The sequence below is a fragment of the Thunnus albacares genome, chromosome 21 (assembly GCF_914725855.1).
Source record: "Thunnus albacares chromosome 21, fThuAlb1.1, whole genome shotgun sequence".
Taxonomy (NCBI): domain Eukaryota; kingdom Metazoa; phylum Chordata; class Actinopteri; order Scombriformes; family Scombridae; genus Thunnus; species Thunnus albacares.
Window position 1 is genome coordinate 14,617,628 of NC_058126.1, and position 18,318 is coordinate 14,635,945.

An 18,318-nucleotide genomic window follows, 5' to 3' on the forward strand; every position below is an offset into this window, starting at 1 on the left:
TTACACTTAGCCCTGTTGACTGCTCACTCAGGGTGTCTCTCTCTCGCTCTCGGTCACACATGAAGACACAGACCCCTGCGGGAACACAGAGCTGCTCAGCTGAAAATTACTCAAAACATAAGAAGGTTATCTATTGTAATTATGTTGTTTTCACTTGATAATATGGCATCCTTTTTAAAAGATTCCTCTTTAGCACATGCAGTTCTTTAGTGTAAGAAGCATGTGTATAGATTTGCAAATATACAGTATATGCATATACTATAAAAGACCTTGTGCATTTACATGTTGTAGGGGGTACTGGCTGTATCTCTGGTCTGCCTGCTGCTCTTTTCTCTCAGGGGGGGGATGTCGGAGGCATATAGGTTAATAATGTTGTCACGCCATAAGGGCCGAAGGCTTGTTCTCCTCAGAAATACACACACGTGTACACATAAAGGAACACATGCACACACAAGCGCATGCACAGAAACATATGCACGTGCACACATACTTTTTTCATGTCATCACTCCAGGCGGAGAAAGGACATGGAGGAAGAACATTGTTAAAATTGGTTTCTAATGTAAATATGTATATCTATCTTTCAAATCCCTCTTCAGAAAGATTTTTTATTATGCTAAGACATTTCCAAAGAAAGTACATTGAAACAGAAGACAATGCTTTGCAGGCAACAAACTATAGCTTATGGGAGGTTCTTATTTATTTTACTGCAAGAGAAATGAATTTTATTGGATTTTCTCCCATTGGGAGTATATCTTTTGTTTATTACTGCAGGTTTTAATCTTGTTATAAATTAGTTTTATTTCATAAATGATTTTTGCTCCCATATCTTTGTAATTTTGACAGTAAAAGGAAATACAGCTCTTATGTTTTTCCCATAGAGTTAGCGCAGCCTGCTCTCTCTCTCTCTCTCTCTCTCTCTCTCTCTCTGTTTTTCCCTGACATTTGTGGTGTGAAAGTCACAAGCACTGATTGGTTGCAAGGCAGCTAAGAGGGCAATAATGATGGACAGATTACAGGGAAAGGACAGTGAGATCCAGATAAAGATTGGCGCGATTAGAGTTAGTTTGGGCTGCCAAAAGTGAAAAGAACTGAACGAAAAGAATCTCACTAAGACTAATCAAGTCATTGTCCTAAAATTTAGTGTGCTTTTGTATTAAATGCTTTGTGACGCAGTGTGTATGACTTTCCTCACTGCCCTTCCTATGAGGCTGGATCCCTGTGGGAACCACTTTTACATCCAACACTTAATTCAGAAAACTGCTGAGTTGTCCACGGAAATAGCATCAACACGCTGTGGGATATCTTTTTTTAATGGAGTTATGAAGTATTGTTCAGCCGCAATCAGATCTGTCCTGAAGACTATAGTTACTGGGTGTAGAAATCTGATCACAGACACAGAGGGCTATGTTACAGGATATACAGGAGGATGGACCAAGCATTAGGTATCTATTTCAGTCAGTGGATGGCTCAAGGATCCTATCAGAGCTTTAAATAAATTCATCAATACATTTGATTGAAAAGAGGAGTTGGCTGATTTTCTCTCAAGGTTGAGTCCAGGAATGGTCTAGCTGCTGTAGCTCCTGGTATGAAGTTTAGCATTTGAAGCATTGCCATTGTGTGTATGACTGTGAATTTGTTGTGTGGCAGCACACTCATAAATGTTTAAGTTCACCTGAGTGCTGTTGTGCTTGGTTGATTGTGGCCTAAAAAAAAAGCTACACTGGTCAGCATTACTGGATGTCATATAGATTTTTTTTTTATCCAATCAGTAGCATTCAACAGGATATTTTCTATATTTTTTAGAATTATTCATAATTTTTGTTAAAAAAAAAAAATGACATAGACCCACTGTATTTTTTCTATAAAACTAATAAAGGAGTAAGAGAAATACTCTGCATATTTCTGTTAGGGTTGTATCTTTTGTTTTTAGTCTTACCAAAATTAAAAAACACAAGAGGAAAATTAGCAGGAATGGATAAACAGTGTGTTTATCTGCTCTAATGTATCTAAGCTGCAAAACTTTAGCATGCCCGGTTAACTAGCTTACTACAATTAGTAGTAACCGATCATTACTTTCAAAGCCAAGGAACGTTAGCTACAACTACATTACTTTTGGGACAGCAGGTTACATTAGAAAAACTATCTTTCAGGACTAGGACATCTATTGTGTGGGAACCAAGATGCTACTACAGCAGAGTGTAGGTGTTAGCAGCTCTCCACTCCAGCAGCCGACTTGTTATGTTAGCCGAACACCTCGGTTTAGTCCTCATTATCAAAACCTTTTCTCTTGTTAAACTGAAACATACAGTTTGAAAATATGAGCAGTAAAGCATAAATCTAACGTCTGTGTTGCTTCTCAAAAAATTCATCCAAACAGGGTTATGTTTCAGCAAATAACATATTAATTACATGTTTATTTGAAATACTGCACTATATATATATTTATTTGCAAGAGCAGAAAGCAAACGTGGATAGTGTATATGCATTGATTTTTCTGAACTTTTCAACTTCCTATTTGTATTTGGTTGTCTACAGAGTTAAGGCCCAAACGCACTGAAAGTGCCTGACGCGCGTTTCGCCCAAGCGGGCTGAGAGCACAAGCAAGACATAGAGAGAGCGCGGTGGTGGTCGAGCGAGGAGAAGGAGCTGTGGTAGAGTGAATGAGAGATATAAAACGTTATTTTCAGATTATTTCATGGCAGTTACATTCTAAAGCACAAATAAATAACCATCAAACACTCAACAGATGATTTACTGTGGAAACAGATGCTCTTAGTTTTGTTTTCTTCCTCTGCCTTTTCTCCTTTTCATTCATTCATTACATCCAATTCATGCAGCAGTAAATACACAGAACAACAGAACAAATCTGTGTTGGTTTTGTGTTGTTGGCATTTCAAATCTGATGCCTGGAGTGCGCAATAGGAGCATCAAATGAGGCGCATCAAATGAGGCACGTCAATTATCGCTTTCAGTGTGTTAGGGCCTTTAGGCAGAAGTTTGAAGAAATGAGACTGTTAGTCTTAGGTAGCAGGCTGCACTATACTGAAAAACAACAAACATCTGATTTGCTGTCTCCTCCATACCACCACAATGTGACTGTAGCATCAAATAAAGTCAGACTCTTCTCTTCTCTATGCTGTTTGCCAATTCTTAGGACTCATAGGGATTCCTACACTGGCACATTTCCCTTGCAATGTTATTGTTAAAATTAATTAGCATGTGTATTAATGGGATTCCAGTAATGTGTCATTTAAATAAACACCAAAGGAGGAATTGTCGGTACAATGTGTCATCTAATGCGTCATTTTATGTGTGATAGTTCAATCTACTAATCATGGACGTGTCACTCAACCCAAACTCCTGTGAGCTGTAATGGAGCGCCACATGCTGACACATGGCTGTGTTGCTTGTTGTGTGCAGGCGTGTTTGTGCAACTGGCCCGACGGATGAAGGCACTCTATAAATATTTTATACTAGCCCACTTTCCTCCCTGGTTCTACAAAAAGGGCTTTGAGGAGAAGGGTATGAACAATGTGTTTACAAGAATGGAAAGAAAAGGGGACACAATGAAGTTCGGTGAAGAGATCAAAATAAACACTACAGTAACCAGGCAGGGAATACACTCTAGCAGCAGGAGATGTTTGTCAATAATGCAGAAGGGTCATTTAAATTTCTGTTTTACTTATTTATTTATTGGTTGTTCCTCTTTTTTCTGTCTTGTAATATTATGGCCGAAAACAATCTCCATATAGCAAAAAGTGCAGGTGGTCTGCAAGATTATGAGAAGTGGTTACTGATTAAGGTTCCTCCCATATGCTGTCAACCCACTACAACTAGTTTTTGTGCACCTAAGTGTATGGTATGGCCTGAATCGCCAGGACCCCCACTGTTGCATGCCTCCAGCAATGATAATATAAGAGTCAATTCACAAGTGAGAGAGAGAGTTCGGCATCTTTTATGGATGTCACACCGAAGGCCTTATGCTTTAAAGAAAAACACTACAAGAAAAATCATTTATATGCAGAGTTTGTCTCTCATACTGATTTTAAGGCACCTCACTGAGATTGACCGTGAAATTGTGACTTCAATCATATCATGCCAATACTCTTGACAAAGGTTGCCAAACACAGAGGGACGCATAATATAGTCTAGCTGACTGATGACAAATTAAATTGTAAGGGACACAGTATGGTGATGCTGTGTTATGCCAAGACAAATCGGTTATATCCACTGTAATTATTGACTACACTGTGAGCTGTCAAAGATTTATGAACAGCTCAATAGTTTTTCTTGGAATAATAAACCGTCGTTAATATGTTCTAAACTCCCACTGTAGTTGCCAAACATAGTTAGCCAGATGGACACCGGAGTAGTTTCTTTTATCTGATTTTGCTGCAAAGTTGTAAAACACAAAAAAGGCTTGGGACATATTTCAATTGCATATATTGTCCCAGTTTCAAGAATTCTGTTGGGTCAGTTTTACATCATTTATTTTTCTCCAGTGCTTTGTGAACTCAATTATCTTGTCCGCAGACTACGGCTTAAGAATTGAGGCCCAAATCGTAATGACTGTGGCATTCCTCCAAACCTCTCTGAACCTTGGAGCTGTGGGAAAACACAGTGGACGGCCACCAAATATCACAATCCTTCTCTGCTTTTCTCTGTCTCCCTCTCTCGCTCTGTGAAGTCTTTGGAAACTGGCCACAGAAAAGGCACTCAACCAGCAGAATCTTGAGAGAGTGGGAGGGAAGATGTCTCTCCTCCTTTGTTGATTAATGTTGAGTCTCTCTAAGGGCGCTTGTATTAGAGTCAAACCCTAACTATCCATGGCTTATAAATCTCTCTTAAAGTATCTGTGCCAGTTTCCTATATAATGCCATATTTGCTCTGTGCCTTCATTAATTGCTGGTAATGGCTCACTAACAGAATTTGTGCACATTTAGGAGTCAAACTTTGTCATTTGGGTAGTCCTAAACCTACTTCAAGCATATAAAGCCATTTGTCTGAATAATAAAAGGAAATTGCCCATATGTAAGCTTAGTACAATAATTAAACCATTAAAATTGTGTACAAAAACAAAGTGTCAAAGCATGCACAAGTGCATGCTTTGACAGGGTCATCACACTGGAAGAGATACAGTCTCAGAAGATAAAATACCACAGAAGTCCTGGGATCAATCCACATTACCATAGCCATAATCGGCTGGATTGATTCTGCAGCAAAAAAATTATCATATCTGAGGAATGACACAATTTGTCCAGCACAAATTGATGACACAAGTGAGGAAGAGGGGGTGGAGGGTGGTCAGTCAGGATCTCAGAGGTGGATCATGGTCCATAAGAGCTCTGAGCAGGGAGATCAATACAAGCTCAGTGGGCCTGCTTCAGTGGCCATAATTTGATGTGTACACAATCGATAGCCTCCCCCTAGCTGGCAGATGGGCCACTGGTGTGGCGCTGGTTATTTCTCTTCCTCGCAGCAGCTGTCCTCCCTCAAACGAAGGAATGGTGGTGGGGATGTCGTGAGGGGGAGGATGTGGGCATAAGAGGTGATGCAAAAAGTGGGGTGTAAGTGTTAGTGACCACAGGGCTGTCACTGATAAGAGTGGAGTTAGTGTCCCTATTAACTGCCTTTTGTGGGAAGAGAACCAAAAGAAGATGGGATAAGGTGATTCTCGCAATTTCAAGAGTAGTTGTTGAGATGACAGGCAGCTTAAGATGGAAATCAAGAGAGGCTCAGAGGAGAGGCTCAAGAGAGCTCTCAAGTCAGTGGCTGCTACGTGTTTTCTCCTCTGGATCAACTTCACACTTCCTGCTCAGGTCTCCCAGAGGATCAAATACTATCATGGAGAAGCGGTGGAATGAAATTGCGAGAGTGGGTGTTGGTGGCTGAAGCACATTCACTCTACAGATATCCACCTAAATTGCTGCTTACACTTTCACTATTTGGACTATTTTTTTTAAGCTGTCCCAAAAAGAATTGAGCCAGCTGTGTTTTTGCTTTTGTGAGGACATTCATCAAGTGATTTATTTATTTTTTTTCATGATGTGTTTTATAATGTGCTCAGGAGTTAAGAGCAAAAGCATCAAGGGAAATCCTCAGAGTATTGTATGAAAAATAAAAGTCAGATGACATTTACTAATTCTCTCCCGCCATCTGTCTTTCATCTCATTGTAAATCTCAAAATGAAGCAGGTTCACTGGTGGTCACAGCACAGTCATGCTAAGCAATCATTGCAATAGAGTTGGTGGAGGGAGAGTCAAGGAGCCAGAATAGCCACAGACAATTAAGCATGGTACACATCACCTGATCATCGGAAGACATTACCATCCCGTCTAAGCCAATAATGTCTCATGAACTGCCTGGCCATGACCTGACCATGACATCCTGGGGTCAAAACCTTCACAGGAACAGGGGCAGAGAAAGATTAATATAGAAAGAGGCAGAGAAAAATGTAAGAGAAAGGGATTGATCATTTGACATTTAATTTTGCTCTTTAACCTTAAAATTAGCTAGCCTATTTCTGTTGTAAGTGATACAGATTTCTTTAAAATTGCTTTGCATTTTAGCTATCAAAGACAAATATTCCAGTGAAATCACAGCAAAACACCGCTCGCTAGCTTCTTGTCTCTGACAGTAGATAGGTATGTAGCTTAGTCGGCAGGTAGCATTGATTAGTTTAGTAAAATAATCAGGGTACTAGTGACATTTTAATCCCATGTTGTCTAACTCTTGAACTCCTTTTCAAAGAACACATCCACAGATTTAAATGTGTCCGGTGGAGTAAGACATCTTGTCTCATTTCCTGTCTCCGTTAGCTTTCCGTCACCAGGTCACTTCTAGGTCAAGTGGCATGGCTGCACTTATTTCCGTTTTTTAATCCACCACTCCCGGCATTTGATGCTATACTTAATGCCACCGCACATGCAAATCAGGGGCAAAGAAGACTGAGTCCAAGTAATTGATCTTCTTAACTACTCCCACTCAATTACAGTAGGTTAATGCAAGCCCCCTCAGGATTGCTCATTCGCACACTCAAATGCCATTTGCTGGTGTCCATGAGCAAGGGAAGCATGGGGTGTGTAGGAAGGTGAGATTGGGTATGGGTCAGTGAAAACATTAATCACTCTCTCTCTTTCTGTGTGTGTGTGTGTGTGTGTGAGTGTGTGTTTGCGTGCATTCCCACAAGTCCATTCATTCAGCTGTTCATAGTGTGACTTTAAAGGGCTCTCGTGCTGCAACGTGTGGAACAGTTGAAGATTAACTGTCTCCTCTGATACGGTTAATGTGAATCTAAATACAGAATAGTTGACCTCTAAAGAATGAGTTACCTTTTGCTTGTATTACCACAAATCATATTTACTCTTATACTATATCTGAAAAATCATCTGCCTAAGCCATACAATTTACCGCCAGTAAGCCTATAAACTAAGAAAAATCATTATCTCATGGTCTAATCTACTCTTCTACCTTTGAAGCTGACTTGGTGCCAAGATGTTCAGCAACAGGAACACAAGCAAAGATCCTCTGATAGAGTGTCTTGGCACCAGGGGGTGAGCTTCAAATGAGCTTGCCAAAAAGTTCATGAGTATGGAAGCAATGTGCGTCCTTACTGTGACTCCACAGTCTTTCAGCTTGGTGCTGGGCCAGGCCCAGGTTGCCTCACTTAGCTGCTAATAGATTTAACCTAATCAGCACCAGCATTCATTTAGTGATAACACTTCCTCTGCTCAGCCATGACACTTATTTGACTCTATTTCGCTCTCTGTCTCTGTTCATTTTTCAGTCTTTCTCATTTATTAGAGGGGATTTTCTTCCTTTGAAAACATTTTTTTATGTATCATAATTGTGTGTCACTTAAGAGTTGAAAATGTTGCAATGTCACTAGCCTTTAGCCAATGTTTTCCAGTATGCCAATGCGTGCCAAAGGCTAATGGACGGGCTACGGTAATGACTGACCTCTGAACAATTCTGCAAAATCCTTGAGCTCCATTCATGCATGGTATTTGCTCAATTAGGGAAGTCTTAAAAGCAATACAGTGAGTATCTCCAGGCAGCAATGCGTAAATTCATGTAAGATAATCAGTGTGTTCTGCAACTTAATGTGGTTTGTAATTAGTATTCAGGGTGCCTTGTTTTCCTATCTTGACTGAGACGCTTCAATCTTTGTTTATTAGATTTTAATGGGTTTTATATTGCTCGGGTCATAGAGGACTCCTCACAAAAGAATCTTTATTTTTCCATGCACTGGATTTCGGTTGATAGGTTATACTGCAGTACCATAGAGAGTGTAGGAAAGAGACTTTTCACCTGTGGGTTAAGACACTGTTGAGCTGTGGAAAAAGGACCTGGAATAATCCCAGCAGCATTATAAGGAGTTTTATCTTTGGTTCTGGTGCAAGGCAGAAGCAGAGATAAAATATGGAGTGGCACTGCAGAAGAACAGTGAAGGGATGATGAAAGAGCCAGACTCAACTCATCTCATATTTAAACTTACTGTGACATTCAAGAATACTCTTCCACACGCCATACATTGCGCACACGCTTTCATTTAATAAATATCAAACCTCAGCTGGAACATCTAAAGCCAGATTTAATATATAGAGGTCAATAACGCCTGGTCAAGGTAAAGAGCTGCAGTTGGAACACAGCCTCATGGTGTGCTGACCTCCTAGGATAATGCAGGATGTTCTTTACCCATCCCCTTAATAAGCAGAAGGCATCAGAAATGACATAAGCACACTATATATTGTGCATTTCAAAAGAATAAACGATAACTTTTAAAAACCCAGTCACCTTTCTTTGATTATTGAAAGCAATCAATTATATTTTAAGAATGAGTGAGTTTTAAACTGTTGCCAACAGGTGGAGCTGAAATCCTTTTATCCTTTTATCTATTGTAGATGGGATCACACACACACACACATACAATTTCCAAAATAGGATTCTGGCCTAGTTATTTCCCCTGATTTTAATGTCTTCCTTATTTAATAACTCTCCTGCAATGCTGCATTCATTCAAAGACTTAAGTACTTGTTTGGTACCTTCTTTTGTCATTTTACTTTACAATTCATCAGTCTGTCTGAATGTACAACGCTGAGGCATATTCTATATTCTATATGCATAATGTGTTTCCATTCAGGAACACACCTCACAGTTCCTTTTAAGCTAAGACACTAATTCATTGTATTCATATCATTTATACTTCACACCTTTCAGCATTTATTTGTGCATCTCCTCCTGTCCCTAATGCAAACCACACACCTCCACACTGTTATTCAAGATGTATCCCATATCTGTCACAAACAACTGAGCCATAACATGCTGATTAAGAGAGACAAAGTATCTTGAGTCAACATGTTATGGTGTGTTATATTTTGACACTGAATATCGAGTCTCTTTTTCAGTTTATTAGGGTTAGAGCTATAAAAGTCATTTTTCATATGAACATGGATTTCTTATTGTATCTCTCTAATATTGTTTTCCTCTGTGCTTCTCTTCTCTAGATTCTGGCCATCATATCAATCCTGTTCATCGTCCTCTCCACCATCGCTCTGTCTCTCAACACCTTACCAGAGCTTCAGGTCATAGACGAATTCGGCCAGGCCAATGACAATCCCCAACTGGCCCACGTGGAGGCTGTGTGCATTGCTTGGTTCACCATGGAGTACCTCCTTCGCTTCCTCTCCTCTCCTAACAAGTGGAAGTTCTTCAAAGGCCCACTGAATGTCATTGACTTGCTGGCCATCCTGCCCTACTATGTCACCATCTTCCTAACTGAGTCCAACAAGAGCGTGCTGCAGTTCCAAAATGTGCGCCGTGTGGTGCAGATATTCAGGATCATGAGAATATTGAGGATCCTGAAGTTGGCCAGGCACTCAACAGGGCTCCAGTCTCTAGGATTTACTTTGAGAAGGAGCTACAATGAATTGGGGCTGCTTATTTTATTTCTTGCCATGGGCATCATGATATTTTCCAGCTTGGTCTTCTTTGCTGAGAAAGATGAAGATGCCACAAAATTCACCAGTATCCCTGCCTCATTCTGGTGGGCCACCATTACGATGACTACAGTGGGCTATGGTGACATTTATCCACAGACTTTACTTGGAAAGATTGTGGGTGGGCTCTGCTGCATTGCAGGAGTGCTGGTAATTGCCCTACCCATCCCCATTATTGTTAACAACTTCTCTGAGTTCTATAAAGAGCAAAAGAGGCAGGAGAAGGCCATCAAGAGGAGGGAGGCACTTGAGAGAGCCAAGAGGAATGGCAGTATTGTGTCAATGAACCTAAAAGATGCCTTTGCCCGCAGTATGGAACTGATGGATGTGGTAGTGGAGAAAGGAGAGGACAAAACTTCCCTGGACAACCACCTGTCGCCTAGCCGCTGGGGTGGCTCAACCAGGCATGCCACCTCTGAAACCAACCTAAAGTCGCCAGACAAAAGAAACCCAGATACTCTGCCACAAGGCTCCCCTAATCGTATATCTACCACCACCACTGGAGGTACCCAGTGGGTAAACAGGACCCCACAGCACCTTAATGTTCAGAAACTGGAGGAGATGTACAACCAGATGACCAAGTCACAGTCCTTCACCAATCTCAACACTACAAGTTCCATGAGCACTCTGAGCACAACTGTGACTGCCCCGGTCTCACCTAAGAAATCTTACAGCCCTGAATACACATTAAAAGAAGAGGTGGAGTTGGAGATGAGGGAGGTCCAACCCTCCTCTGCAGATGACTTTGCCAGCTGCTCAACGGACTATACAAAGCAGGGCCCCAACTCAGGTGAGGAAGAAGCTGGGCTAGATCAGATCAGACACCCCAAAGCCCCACCACCTCTTGATCTTAGCCAACTGAGGGCAATTGATGACCAGAGCTCTCCTGACACCATGCTCAAAGATGGCCTCTATGAATCCGTCAACCCACGTGATGGATCAGAGCTCCATATAGGGGTAGGGGACAGCTTTAACAATTCTGTAGAGAAAATCCAGAGCTCTATCAGAGGGAATAACCCTCTTAAAATAAAGGGGTTAAAGGTCAACTTCACCAAAACCTCTGCTGAAGGCCCACTAACACCACCCAGCACTACCTCTCCTGGAGACATCAGCTCCAGCATCCTGGAAGACGAGTCTCCAGAGGGAGAGACCTCACCACTCATCCGCAATTCAGAGGCGTTACTCCCAGTCACAGAGGAGGAAACCTGCCCCTTGTCCCCTAAGCGGTTGGTGGTAGACACACCACCCGGCGATGAAGATCAATCCACAGAGAACCACGAGGAGAAGCATCTGATGGAGGTGGCAGGCGCTGCAGTCGCACCCTTGTCACCCAAGACAGCAGCACAAAATTGCACCCAAGATGTGGTTGGGGCAGGCGAAGAGGTCAAGGCTGACAGTAACCAAAGTGGACACAAAGTAGAGAACCACATGTTTACATCCGATATCCACCTGAGACCCGGGGATGGCAGCCTCTCTCCAACCTGTGAAACCAGCATGTGACTGTAAGAGGAGCTTTGAGGGACAATAGACCCACTGCAACCTCAGCCTGGTGTGTGGGAGAGCAGGAAGAAAAGACAAGAGTGCAGTTGTAGTGAAAGATATTTTTGCATGGCATGACAAGTCCCTTTTACTTGTGTTGTTGTGTATTGCTGAAAAAGAAACTGCAGTGCTTCGTGCAGAATTTAGAATGACTTTGGGACAAACAGTGGGCTCAAAGAGGAAAAACAGAGGGAATTCATCAACTAATGTAGACATTTTGGTCCTCTCAATGTACATAATGACAGTCTCCTTTTTCTAGCAAAAGAAGGAAATGCACAGAGGGACTTATCTGTAAAAAGCATGCATTTAAAAAAGACAGATATTTTACGGTGCTTAGTTTGCTGAAAGTGCTCCACTGTAAATACTAGGACATCTAAGGCAATGACAATGCACAGGATGGCAAAGGAAAACTGTCACTGAAGGTACAAATATTTGCAATGTGAAAAGGGAGGGGTGGGGTGGGAGTTGAATTGAGAGCCCTCAGACTGGGTGTTGCATCGTAGCGACCTATAAAAAAAACATATCATTACCTTTTGTGGAAATGCAAAGTGTTCCCATGACGACCCTGTAATGTTTTTTGTGTGAAAAATTGTGTATGAAACTGTAACGTTGACATTATTGCTTTTGGTTTTCATAACGACTGTTGAACTTTCAGTTGAGAATCTGATATTCAAATGAATTAATGACCGTGGGTAAGAAGGACAAAAGCACCCGGGGCCAGATGCGTAAAACTCTGTGTAGATTCATGACTAAAACTGTGTGTACGCACAAAGTCAGAAATATGCATATACATTCTTTTCATCAGATTTATAAAGCCGTGCGTATGCATGGTTCAGTTTTATGAATCTCAGTCACTGAGTAACTGGGCGCACATGCACTAGCCTCATTTGCACTCCCACAATTAGCTGTAAATGGATGAAGACACACCCTTAACCAGCTGTTTTCATATCAGTTCGCCGCCTGCTCCACCAGTCTGTACACGTCAGTGAAACAAAGAGGGAAGAAGAAATGTCGTTTCACCGACTGTGTTGCACCAGCAAGGCTCTCCAACAGCAGAACAGCTTTCATTACATAACTGTGCAGCTCTTTATACTGTCCATATCATTAATTCATCACATGGACCTGTAAACCATTGTCGGCAGTGATATCTCAGAAATGTAATCAATGATTAGTTTGTAGCACTCATATCTAAACCAACTTTAAAAGATGTGATACAACTAAGGATAAAATAAAAACAATATTAACAGTAAATAAAATGTTGACTCTTATGTAAATTAAAAGAATGATCAAATTAATCACACAAAAGTAATAAATGTTACGTTTGTAAGTGTGGTTTTAATCGGCATTTTACAAATCTCTGTGTAAATGCAGAAAAAAAATCACACAATCAGTGCAGCTGGTTATCAACTTAAACAATGTTTACTAAAAGATTCACATTATATTTCACCTCCACCTCATCACATCACCCTCAGATCGCTTTAGAAAACCATGTGTACGCCTGGTCTAAAGAATGTGTGAGGTTTGCACATTCTCACCGTACATTCTGCATCTATCAATACCCATTTATGTGCAGAAAATGGCGTATGTATGGTTTTTGTGTGTACACATTGTTTATGCATCTGACCCCTGGATTCTTCTAAAGCGCATGTAGTTGCCAAATACGTACTGTATGTAACAAGTAAGGACAGGAACTATCAGATGCTACAACTACTGAAAATATTTATCATCTGGTTTCAGAAGCTAGGACAAGGTTTAAGATTGTTTTGCTCCTTGTTCAACTTTTTGATTCCATACAAATCACAGAAATAAATCTTATTTACTCTCTGACATCAAATATATACATCTAAAAGTAGTTTTAAGATTAAAATATGAAATAAGTAGGACTAGATTGGTTGTAGAAAAATTCGACAGTAGGTAAGTGAGATTCCATAAAACAGAATTAAGACTATTTATTAATTAAACACAGTAGATCTGGTCATCAATACACATATATGCTCTGTAATTATCTATTTTGGCAATTCAAAAGTGAGTCTACTACAAGAAAATGACAGTAATCTTTGTGATATCAATGGACCAAATCAAGCACACTGACGAGCTTTCATCTATCTCAGCTGCATAATATCATATACGATAATAACATGTATTATGACAGTAGTTATGTTTTTTTGGTTTTGTTTTCCTTATGGTTTGTTTACCTGCATTGTGTTCATTGTCCTATCCTCAGCGCCCTGATGTCGTTGTTGAAATTTGTTCCATACTACTGCAAGTTTATCCGATCCTGCTGATAAATTTAATGCATCATTTTTTGTATATCCGTAGTGTCTTGGACTGTAATTTATTGTGTTTTCTTGTGAACAAAACTATTTTCAGTCAAACTTAAACCCAAAGGATTTTTTTTTTCTTGTCTTCTTTCTCACTTTTGTTTTACACTGACTGAAAATATCTGTTGTATGTTGCCTTTGATTCCAATTTATTGCTGGAATATTTGTCTATTGTTTCAGCATGACACTTGGCTGAGTGTACTAGAGGTGTGTTTGTGAAAGCCACACAAACTAGAATGGTACTGACAGGAAGTATATGGGTGAGTTATTTGTCGTTTGTCAGTTTGTTATATTGTTTTCTTTCTTTTTTCTTATTATTATTATTATTATTGTTATTATCATGTTTTGTCTTCTCACAGAGAGGTGTGGAATGTGCAATACCGCATACTGCAATCTATGCAGGCCAAGAATTGTGGCACTTTATTTTCTGTCTATGGGATTTGTAAGTGTACAGGCAGAAATTACTTGTATTTTTCAAATGTTATATCTTTAATATGAGGCAAAACAGTATTACAACTACCAGAATCTCACAAACAATGCAAATGAGAATTTGACTTTTACTTTTTAATATTATATGGCTGGCATATGCTGTCAGGCATCTTAATGCCAGATATCAATGGACCTCAAATTTGATTATCTGTGGGAATAGGGATCCAAATTGACCACTTGGGCCTTTTATATTGCTGTTAGATTTACATAAAAATCTAACAAATGTCTGTGGAAGATATTAAGATAATCTAATTTAAATGGCCACACACAAAGGATTTTATGTTTTTTGTGAATTAACGTTGAAAATGATTCTATTTTTTCTAAACCAAAATGGAGCACGACCACAATTTCCTGCCATATGGTGGTTGAAATGATGCGTGCCTTTTCATAACACTGCTGTTTATGAGAAGGTAGCAAGTCATTTTGCTTTGTTCATATAGCACTGTACAGAAAATTCTAATTTTATAGGAGAAATCAGGTCTTTATGTAATAGATACAAGTAATGTTATTGAGTTCTCAGGTTTTCTATAACTCTCTGATGTTTCCGATTGGATAGATTCTCTGTTTTTCTTTAACAGCTAATGTTAACTAGTTACTTCTGTACTTTTTGAAAGGTGATGTTGTCAAATCCACATTGATGTCTTGGCTCCCGGAGTAAGGAGCGGCAATATTTCTCCCTCCTCCTGGGTAATCTGTGTACCACATTCAGTATCCACCCCCATCAGTCTTCAGTGAGGCAGGAAGGAGCACAAACAAAGGGATTGAAGTTTGAAAAGTCAGAGTTTCAGAGCTGAGAACTAGACAGAAGAGGAGAGTTGTGTGTCTAACTGACCTCAGGCAAGAAGAGATCCCTACTGTCACTGAACTGATCCATCTAATTATTTCCCATGCTGACACCACTGGGTGCTCCAATCCCTACAGCTTCAGAGGCTCTAACCCCATGGCATGCCCTCAGGAACAGTGATCAATGGGTAAAACAAAGGCTAAAATAAGGGAAAGCTATGAGAGTTAAGAGAAGAGATGATGTGGAGTCCTCCCAAATGGTTACATCACGTCAGTGCTCAGTTGTGGTCCATATTTCCATTTGTCTGTATACATACTGTATGCCCAGACCAACATAATTTGACTCAGTAATCAGAGATTCATGTGAGAGCTCATGGAATTATCTTTCATGTGAAATGATCGATCCCTCATTGGAAACACAGTTTCAAATTCTTTGGTACTCTCCAAAGTAAAGTGCGTGGTCAGTGGTGGGTGTTGTTGTTTGGGGTTTTCATTTGTCTTTCTTTCTTTATGTTTTGTAAGGAAGGTTAGAAAATAACCTTCGTGTTAAAGCTCTTTTTTTCTGTACCTGTATGTTCAATTTATGTTTTTTTCCGTCATCCCTTGTTTGTAGTAATCATGTCTCCGTGTTAGCCTTGAGTAATCCTTCATTTTGACAGGTAGGGTAGATAAACAAGGGATTTGGACTGATCAGCTATATTCCCTCGGGATGATGTTTGTGTGGATACTGAAATTAATTCTGTGAGCTGACAGCAAAAGGACTGTGCTCTGTCTTACTGTCTCACAGTGACATTATCATCTGTGATACTGTACAGAGTGGAAAGGTTGTGTCTTTATTTTCTCTGAGAGAATGGGTATTGTCCGTGTCACTCATGCGTGCTTACCAAACCTTGCTCCCTAAAAATGCATAAAGCTACATTGTTTCTTCTTATGTCTCTGTGTACTCTGCCTCTTACATTTGTTGTTTTTTTTTTTTCTTTTTTCCTGTTCAGCTTTGGAGAATATTATCATTAGACACATTCTGAGCTACAGACTGTTTCTGTACAAAGCAACATCTTTGTATGCATGTAGTAGTCCAAACAATTATGTGACCACAGAACACTTTGTTATGGTACATGTATGTCAACATTTCTGTAGAGCATTGTTCCCCATTACGTCTATTAGCATATGCAGAATAACAAATAAATGTGTATATAACTCGTGTGCGTGTTTTCATAAGTGCGTGTGTGTGTCAAGTGTTCTTTACTCAACAAATGTGCTGATGTTTGTAGGCCACATCTGCATTTTCTGGATGCATATTTTGCATATTAAGGATCAATGCATAGTCAGATACAAATATGAGTTTATACATGATTTCTACACAGCGCTAATAGAATTTATATTGCACTTGCTACACCCAGGTATGCCCAGTTATTATAATATCCAAAAGTTAGTTACTGTTTTAATATACTGGTAAGATAAACGGTTTTCCCAAACTTGAAAACCAGAAGCTCTAGTATGTCTTTAGTACAAGAAGACCAAGGGAACCCATTCACTATAATGGAAATAAAAGAGGCTATTAACCCATTACACTAATGCATTGGTCTATAATGACAATATCAATTGCATAACAAGGGACTGTAATCACAATATTTATTTCAGTACAGAGGACTATAATGACAGGATCCATTACATCTATTGTCTCACAGAGGATTATATTTACAGAATATATTGCATGACAGAGGCCAAAAATAATAAGTTTCAATGCATAACAGTGAGGATATCTGCACATTCATTTCTTAGCAGCAAAAACTTATTTCAGGTGTAGATTCAGAAAGTCACACAGTACAAAAGCAAGTCCCAAAAGGTGCTAACTGATACTTAATGGCTCTTCTTTTCCTTGTTGTGTGTGGATAAGCACAGACACGCTCATCCACTCGTGCCAATGGGCCTTTTTCAAAGCAGACCTTTTAAAATGTGATAGTTAGAAAAGCACAGGTGTTACTAATGACATTAGTGATGGCTCTGTTCCATTCAAGTGTCCCAGTAAGCCATGACAGTGTGAAAGTGAGCCAGAATGCACAATATACCAGGACCATGAAAACAAAGCAGCTAAAATGGATTTCAGCCATCATTGTGTGATTGATGGCTCATTGTCTGATTCACACTTTGTTCTTCACACTCTTTATTATCGTGTGATTGCTGGTATCTTTTGTACTTTTGGAGCAATTTAAGTCCAAAGTGAGGGCTTTTATAGCAGTTTCCAGTCCTCATCAGTGTGTCATGTGATCAGGCACATTGCAGAAAGGTGATTTTTTTTTAGACCAGAAAAAAAATTCCAAACACATCTCACTCCCTCAGTTTTAATCTCTAAACATGTATCATACCTCAAAATGTTGCCACAAGCCTCCTCTCTCTAAAAATGTAAATGTATTTCCCATATGAGTTATAGTTTTTGAGATCTAAACCTTAATTGATGCTCCTTGACTGCAATAGAATCAGCAGGCTCAGTCTCCCATCAGTCACCTCACTCTCCTGTTTCTTAAACTTACAGATTCTCTCTTCCTTCAAACGCTTTGTGCGCAAATTATACTTTTTCATGCTCAGCAAGTCCTCCTGCCACTAATAATGTACAAATCTAATTAATTTTTTGTTCAACAAGATGTGCATTTGTGCTCCATGTTTCAGGGATTCCCCGCTGGCTCTGCAGTTAAGCCCTGGTAATGGCCAGCTTTCCCTGTTAGACTGCAATGTTCTGGATTCAATATTAATATTAATTTTTAAAGATCAAAATTTATAATGGCAGTAAATGGGAGAAATAATCCAACTGAGTTGGAGCCTTTGTCACTTTGAAACTCAATTGCTCGGACATCCCTTATCCCACAGACTTCATTCAAATTTTAAAACATTCACAAAACTTTAAAATTCAAAGTTGTATTCTGTGTTGTTATACCTTTTGTACTCTTGGAGCAATTTAAGTCCAAAGTGAGGGCTTTTACAGCAGTTTTCTCTGGGGCAAACAGATGTTCGGTGCAATGTGATTTGTGTGTTTTGATTTGTTGCCATCCACTGCTGGATCCAAAAGGCCACTATCCTGTTTCTGCTGCTGGGCTCCCACAAGGCCACATGACAAACTTTCATGTCCAACAAACCACAACAGCCAGGAAACTCAGACCATGTCTACACAACATTAAACCTATGAAGAGCC

General features: G+C 39.8%; 1 protein-coding gene across 1 annotated transcript in view; it reads left to right on the top strand.

The window, feature by feature from the left end:
* The window catches only part of kcnb2b (potassium voltage-gated channel subfamily B member 2b), a 79,646-nt gene extending 68,102 nt beyond the window's left edge, over window positions 1-11,544 (top strand). The window contains exon 3 of the mRNA XM_044338842.1: window positions 9,508-11,544. Coding sequence (XP_044194777.1) covers window positions 9,508-11,499 — 1,992 coding nt within the window. The 3' untranslated portion in view covers window positions 11,500-11,544. The remainder of the gene's footprint in view (window positions 1-9,507) is intronic.
* Window positions 11,545-18,318: the final 6,774 nt, after the last annotated feature.